General features: G+C 35.1%; 1 protein-coding gene across 1 annotated transcript; it reads right to left on the minus strand.

Annotated features, from left to right (window-relative positions):
* Window positions 1–3,732: 3,732 nt before the first annotated feature.
* Window positions 3,733–6,049, minus strand: LOC111196152 (urokinase plasminogen activator surface receptor-like). Its single transcript, XM_049463070.1, has 5 exons — window positions 5,941–6,049; window positions 5,476–5,586; window positions 5,254–5,397; window positions 4,160–4,270; window positions 3,733–4,038 (listed from the first exon to the last, which is right to left on the minus strand). Exons 1-5 carry the CDS (start codon window positions 5,987–5,989, stop codon window positions 3,809–3,811), a joined length of 645 nt encoding a protein of 214 aa, XP_049319027.1. The 5' UTR covers window positions 5,990–6,049; the 3' UTR covers window positions 3,733–3,808.
* Window positions 6,050–7,676: the final 1,627 nt, after the last annotated feature.

Raw genomic sequence — 7,676 nt, forward strand, 5'->3', positions numbered from 1 at the left:
GCACTTCCGTCTACTTAGATTTGTTGCTAATTTGCATAATATGCAAAACATACTTTTGCAAACTAGTCATAGGAATTTTGGCCAATCCTGACAAGTTTGGTATCAAAATACTCGTTAGAGCATGGGCATCGATATTCATTAAGAAAAAGTTGAAATTACAACTTGGTCACCATATGCAAATTAGTCCTTCCGGATATATGCCCCATTCACTCCAACAGTTAAATCTGGAACACTATTTCTCAGCAACCGTGCAACCTAGCAAGCTGAAACTTTGCATACAGAATCTATCATACAAACTCTAAAGGATATTTAAAGGGCAACTTCATCAATCAGGATGTTATGTTCAGGAGGAGACATTGTAGTGACCTGCAATCTGGCAAATGGGGGCGCTGTTCCAAAAAAAGCTAGTATATGTCAATCATACTGTAATATGTTGACATCTAATTGATTTAGCCATATTAAGTTCAGGGGCTCTAACAAATTTGTAAATACAACTATGTTTAAAAAATGCTTTATTTTTTCATAATTGCTAATTGTTTTACAATAGCTATATTTAAACTAGTCTCTGGATACTTGGCCTATCACCTCCATTTTGGTCTTGTGGCACACTGCAGAGTCTATAAGTAACTAGACATTAAAAACAATTGTGAAAATTTCACTTACAGTAGTGTCCAGGCATCAAGCAATCAGTGCGTCCTTTAAATTTAAGCACTGATCATCTTGAAAGGCCTCTGCTCAACATGAATAACAGGTTAAAGACTGTATTAGACCTTCTTACACATCACCATCCAGTAGGCACCATTGTGCCAGTTGGTGCTTGAACCCGCTGATTGCCGCTTGCGGCTATATTTATTACTATTATTATTATTATTGGTGGTAGTATTATTTTTTTTTATTTAGCTGCAGTTGCTATTGTGGAGTCAACCATATTTGACTTAGCTGTGTTCACTAGGTAGTGTGATTCAAGGGTGTAATTGCAGTCCTATTTGGTTGAGCCCATACTACCTCATAACCTGGGCCATTAGTAGGTGGTCTTAGTTGGGTATTTTGTATTTTTTATATACAGTATTTACTCGCACCGAATAAATGAAACTGACAGTGGATGTGGTTTGATAATTTTTTATTAAGATTGTATTTTGTACCAAAGTCAAGATGTTGTCTACTTGTTTTAGAGTTCCCCTTACTCCAAATTAAATAAATAATTTAGAGGTGGGGTAGTCTGGTAACTACTAGTGGGAGGCTCTACACATTCAACGCTGTTTCTAAAGCACCTTTAATTATTGCCCAGATGCTGCATATTTCATGCATGAGCAGGAAAACTACGGTAGTAAAAGGCTGCAATATTTTCATAAACCTGAAAAAAATTCTAGATAATAACCAGCAAGTAAAAAAATTGACAGTTACGTACAGTGTCAGTAACTGTACCTAAATATATTTTACATAAAATGATGCATGATGGCTTTTCTCTGATGACTAAATAATATTTTACTGTTTTCTATAACTACTAACTGATGTCATTAAATTAGATGAACAGTTAGCAGTTCTAGCGATGATAATTTATGTCTCTAGCTATAACTGTAAACTTTAGCATTTAAGCTTTATGTAAAATAGCTTTCATATTTTAAATTTTCAGTACAAAACATTTGGAAATAAAATGTTTATATATTAAATTATTTTATTTTCCTTAAAGTAGTACTAGTACTAAATCATGATGAATACTATTTTATTTCTTTCTGGAATTTTATTACCGAATTTACCATAACAAATTAATGATTTCTGCATTATATTATAAACCTGAAATGAAAACAAAATCAAGGACAAAAAGGATATGTGTCAACTAACAAATGAACAAAGAAACCAACACAAAATCTGACAAACAAACAAGCAAACTATAATAATAATAATAAATGCAAGATTTTTCACAAGAAATAGCATTAGAACAGGATTGGTGGTGATGGGGAAATGAGCTTCAGTTGGTGGACAGGTGGTCTTTAAGTTTTCCTGCAAAATGTCTTGGTGAACTTGGGAATTAATTTTTCTGTTGATGACGGCAATCCTTCCAGGCCCTGAGGCAGCAAAGCAGCCCTAAACCATGATGCCCCCTCCACCATGTTTGACAGTTGGGATGAGGTTTTGATGATGGTGTGCTGTGCCTTTTTTCTCCACACATAGTGTTGTGTGTTCCTTCCAAACACAGTATATTTAGCCAGTACTGCTGTGGAACATCCAGGTGCGCTTTCGCAAACTTCAAATGTGCAGCAAAGTTTTTTTTGGACAGCAGTGGCATCTTCCGTGGTGTCCTCCCATGAACTCCATTCTTGTTTCTGTAAGTTTTTCTTCCTCACCTCACTGATCATTCTGCGCTGTGCTCTTTCAGTCATCTTTACAGGACGACCAAGTCAAGGAGAAGTAGCAACAGTGCTAAACTTTCTCCATTTGTAGACCATCTGTGTTATACCGTGGACACATGAACATCAAGACTTCCAGAGATACTTTTGTAACCATTTCCAGCTTCATGCAGTCAACAATTCTTGAACGTAGGTCTGCTGAGAGCTCTTTTGTGTGAGGCATGATTCACATCAAGCAATGCTTTATAAGAACAGCAAACTTAAAACTAGTGTGTTTTTTAAAGGGCAGGGCAGCTTTAACCAATACATCCAATCTCATCACATCCTGGCTCCAATTATCTCTTAAAAAGTCATTAGCCTAGGGGTTCACATACTTTTTCCACCCAGCACTGTGAATGTTATAATACCCAAAATACCCAGAACACTGGCCATGAAAAATAGGCTAGTTTACATCACTTTTGAAGCAGATCATAATGTGACTTGTTACACTAGTAAATTGTTATACTTGTTATTCGTTTCTTCAAATATTATCTTATATTATATTATATTGTATTTTTTTCATGACACAACAATGTTTATTGTTACTTTTTTTGTGCGTGCTTATGATTATAATGTGTTATTTGTTAATTGTTGCTATGACATCACTTTTGAAGCAGGTCATGATGTGACTTGTTTTCACGTTTCTGCAAATATATTTTTTTCATGAGACAACACTGTTCATTGTTCATTCTCTTATCATATACACACATTTCTGCGTATACAAATGTATATATCTTTTCTTTTTGTTGTGTGCTTATGATTATAAAGTATTATTGTTCATTGTTGGTATGTTTTGTCGGTTGAAGAATAGCTCAGATCACCTAATTGTGACCTAACTTCCCACTTTTTTTTTTTAGTTCTTTTATTTCCTCTTTTGTAGCATGAAGCTTTTTGTTTGGGGAAGCCAGGACCCACCCATTTAGAACTGTCCTGGTAATTTTAAACCACACCTGCTTTGCTGGATGGGCAGCCAGGAATCAAATTTCACGTTACTCCAGTTTCATTTCAGTTTGAAGAAACCGCTCTGGGTGAGCCCTTACAATAGCAGTACAGATTTACTGAGATTTAGATTTGATAGAAAATAACTCAACACATAGCCATTAATGTCTAAATAGCTGCAACACAAGTGATTATTACTTCAAATAATTTACTGTAGATTATGTGGGATGCCTGTGTTTTATATTGCTCAATAATGGCTTATTGTACAGTGGACCTGTTGAAACATTTAGGAGTACCCCAGACCTAGAGTGAAAAAAACACCCTGCCAAACCCTAAGCATGTCCATCCAATAGGAAAAAAACTAAAGAACATTTTAATGGAGAATGCAAAGAAGACTGCACACTGATCATCTCCTCACTTTTTATTAAAATGATTTTAATTACAAAATCCATTTCATCACCTTTAATACACAAATCTGCTCATCAGAAAAAGACAGAAAAAGGGAGAGGGGAGAAGGGGATAAAGGAGATCAGGGGTCCCAGTATGAGGAGGAAGAGGCTCAGATTAACACTTTCAGCTCCGTTACAAAGATTCCCCTGACAGCAGCTCAAACTTCCAGAGACACCAGCTGAGGACATGCTCTCCTGACCTTCAGTACACACACTTCTGCTGACACAGCCTTTCAGTGTTACCTTAACATTTCCAGCACTACCTGTAAGAGAGAGAAAGAGAGAGAGAGAATTATAATTTAATAACTACATAAACTTATTTATATTAATAGTGTATTGACTCAGTTGTAAATTTAGTTAAAGAACAGTTCCTCTCTTTCTCACTTTTGATGTTGATGCAGTGATCTTCATCTCCCTCGCAGTCCACAATTCCTGTACAATCATTATTATCACATGTGTAGCACTTCCTCCCGTTAGGTGAGCCTGTGGACAAAGCTTTAAGCAGAACAATAAAGATGTTATTACAACTCAAAACAGACAAATCCACGTCCTGAAACTGAATTTACTACTACTGAATATATTAATTGAAAAAAAGATACTTTGGACCAACCTTTAAAAAATACACTCTAATTTGTTACACATATATTAGTTATCAAAATCTCTTCCTGGTATAGTTATAATCTAATATTTTGCTTTAACATCAATTTAAACACTTTACACAAAGACAAAAAAATACATTCAAAGAAAATAAAAAGATTATTTATTCCATTTAGTCCATAAACTGTTTTCCCACATTTATTACTTTTTTTAATTTAGGAAAAAACTAATATTGTCTGTTACTCCCAAGTATAGTTTCTACTAATTAAAATCAGTCTAATTTTGTCCAAACCATGTTCATTTTGTGATTCAATACAATCTAAAAATAAGAATTTCTGTAATTTCAATACACCTTAATTGATCTATAAAGCAGTTTTCTCAACTTTTTCTTGGTCTTCCAGACTTTTGTGGCCAACAGTAGTTGTAATGTTCTGAGTGCTTGAAAGCTGCTTACAGGAGCCCAGACAACATTTAAAAAACAACAGAATTTACAAAGCTTTGACATTTGCATCACCTGGACTTTTCTAAAAATAAGCCAATGCACGATAAAGCTTATTAAGGTATGAGACTTTCTATGGTATGATAATATGGCATTTGAAAAAGTAAAAAGTATCCTAAAGATAAATGCAGGATTGAGATTTCTATTATCTGATACAGATTACTGTACTGCACAGTTTCTTACGGTAACCTAATTTAAAAGATTATTAACAAAATCTGTAAACATTCATTTGCATTTTTTCATATCTTAGCTTAAAACCCTTTTGGATTTTTTGCTGTATTTTTTTAATTTACGGACGGACAGACGGATACATAGATACTTTATTGATATTGTAAACGTAAGGTAGTGTAATTACTAACTTAATTATAAACTCTGGCAGTACCTGGCACTGATTGGCTGTTGCAGAAATCAGTACTGCAGCATTTTGTGTTCAAGCTCATTTTCACAGCACCCAGGTTCATGCTCCCACTCACACACTCGGGTGAAGTTGCACATTTCTTCATTTGCACATCCTGTTTAAGTCCAGCTGTAAACACAGCACATGAGTTAGTGAAATAGAAACACATAAAACACTTAATTCATTTTGTACTGGAGTCAGTCTTACCCATGTAAGTGACCATGGTTGTGCTGGAACACTGATCTGTACAGTCGACCTGTGTTTGGGTGCAGGTTCCAGACAGCGCTGGTATACACTCATAACACTTCAGTCCCCGCACTGAAGGACAATAAGAATCCTACATCATTTCTTTATCCTCAAATTCAAACATCTGATAATTTAGGATACAAGCATGGTGTACTAATTACATTCAATGTATAAGACATGTACATAATCTGGATAAAATATGATCATATTGTTCTGAAAATCTATAAAAAAATAAAATTATATATATATATATATATATATATATATATATATATATATATATATATATATATATATATATATAGCACATTTAGAAGTACACTTATTTAGAGAAGCAAATCTGAATTAGTATTTAATGCACTGCAAAACATTCACTCAAAATCCTTCCAGAATGTTCAGCTTAATATACAGTTTAGTCTTCCATACCTTCAGGAAAGAGCAGGCAGATGAGCATCAGTGTGACCTGCAGCTGCATTGTTGGTGGGTTTCAGAGTTTGGAGAAGTTTGAAGAAGAATGTGTTAAGGGCAAAACTGGCACTGTTATAAATCTGATATAAGGGGGTGGGGCTTCTTAGAGACCTTACGGAGCCTCCCATAATAACTGTGGTCATGTGATCTTTTATAAATAAGTTTTAAGATTGTCCATTCCCATTGTCTTCCCTCACTTGTGTTCTTCCCAACACACACAAGAAAAAAGACTGTTGAAGCAACACTTTTATCTATGCTACATTATGGTGATGTGATTTGAAAAATATGCATCAGCATCTAGACTCAAACCACTGGATTCTGTATATCACACGGCATTAAGATTCATTACTGGCGACCTGTACAGTACACAACATTTGTTTACTATATGAAAAGTTGGGTGGTCTTCTCTTGTTGTGCATAGAGAAACACACAAGTTAATTCTTATTTTTAAAGCACTTTCTGGCCCTCTGTACATCACACAAATGCTTATTAAAAATAACACAACTTACCAGACTAGCTCCAGTGATTCGATCATCCTGCAGGTACTGAGAGTTTTTACTGAGCTGAGAAAATCTGCTTTTAGCTACAGTGCACCAGCGAGCTGGAATACAATGCATAAAACACTAACGCTCAGCTCACTAGTGTCATGTTTTTGGTCTTATAATCTTAGTTAACATAAATTAACTGATGTCCAAATCCTTGAACTTGTCAGTTTTTTTCTTATTATTATTATTTTTCTCGGCTAAACTGCGAACTGGAGCACAAACTGTAAGATATAGAAAGACACAGTTTTAATTTGGACACAGGTACAGTAGGTGTGAAAAGACTCAGCCACTAAAGTACACCTTCACTGGCCTGATGGTGGCGCTATAGCAAAGCATTTTCTGTCATAACTCATGAACCATGGTGTCTGTTCTGAAAAATCTTTTTAGGGTTATTCCTTTGCAATTGGTACTATGAAGCTCCACCTACTTAGATTTTTTGCAAATTTGCATAATATGCAAAACCTACTTTTTTTTTTTGACCAATCCTTACATGTTTGATGTTAAACAATCAGGAGACATGGCTGCCATAAGCAAATTAATCATCCTGAAGCTACATAACTTTTGAATGCTTAAATTTCTCTAAATTCCACTTGAGATCTATATTCACACCTTGATTCTGAGGTACATACAACCCCAGGGGGCGGGGATAAAGCTAAATATGGTTCAGCAACCAAACAGGCAATCAAGCTCCAAATTTGCAGTGACCATCATTGGTCCATATGCTAATGGTTTACATTTGTCATGTAGCCATATGGTTCTTGTTGCATTTTATGCTTTGCTGTAGCCTTTAAAACTTGGCAATTACATGTCTTTACCAAAAAAGCATACTTTTCCTTCACTGGCCTGTTGTGTAAAAATGTTTACACTTCTACACTTTTCGAACTAGTCCATGGAAATTTAACCAATCAAATCACATTTGGTCTTGCTGCAATATGCAGACCTGGAAGGTAAAAAAATAGTTTAAAAATGTTGAGATTTGAACTATTTGTGGCCTCAACACCTTGATCAAATAGGTACGTCTTTTTATTTTTTTCTTTGACAATCCCTTCCCTGTGTATTGGTTTAGCTACATTGTAAACGAGGGCCACCCTCAATGTACTTCGAGTTAAAATAACGTTGGATAGATCTTTTGATTGATCTTCTCCCTTA

Source organism: Astyanax mexicanus, chromosome 13 (genome assembly GCF_023375975.1).
Source record: "Astyanax mexicanus isolate ESR-SI-001 chromosome 13, AstMex3_surface, whole genome shotgun sequence".
Classification (NCBI taxonomy): domain Eukaryota; kingdom Metazoa; phylum Chordata; class Actinopteri; order Characiformes; family Acestrorhamphidae; genus Astyanax; species Astyanax mexicanus.

Excerpts from the sequence above, each read along its gene's own strand:
- LOC111196152 (XM_049463070.1), bottom strand. The coding sequence starts at position 5,989 with ATGCAGCTGCAGGTCACACTGATGCTCATCTGCCTGCTCTTTCCTGAA. Across the intron at positions 5,587-5,940 it reads CTGCCTGCTCTTTCCTGAAG|TGCGGGGACTGAAGTGTTAT; the intron begins GTATGGAAGACT and ends ATTGTCCTTCAG. Across the intron at positions 4,039-4,159 it reads TCACTGCATCAACATCAAAA|GTAGTGCTGGAAATGTTAAG; the intron begins GTGAGAAAGAGA and ends TCTCTCTTACAG.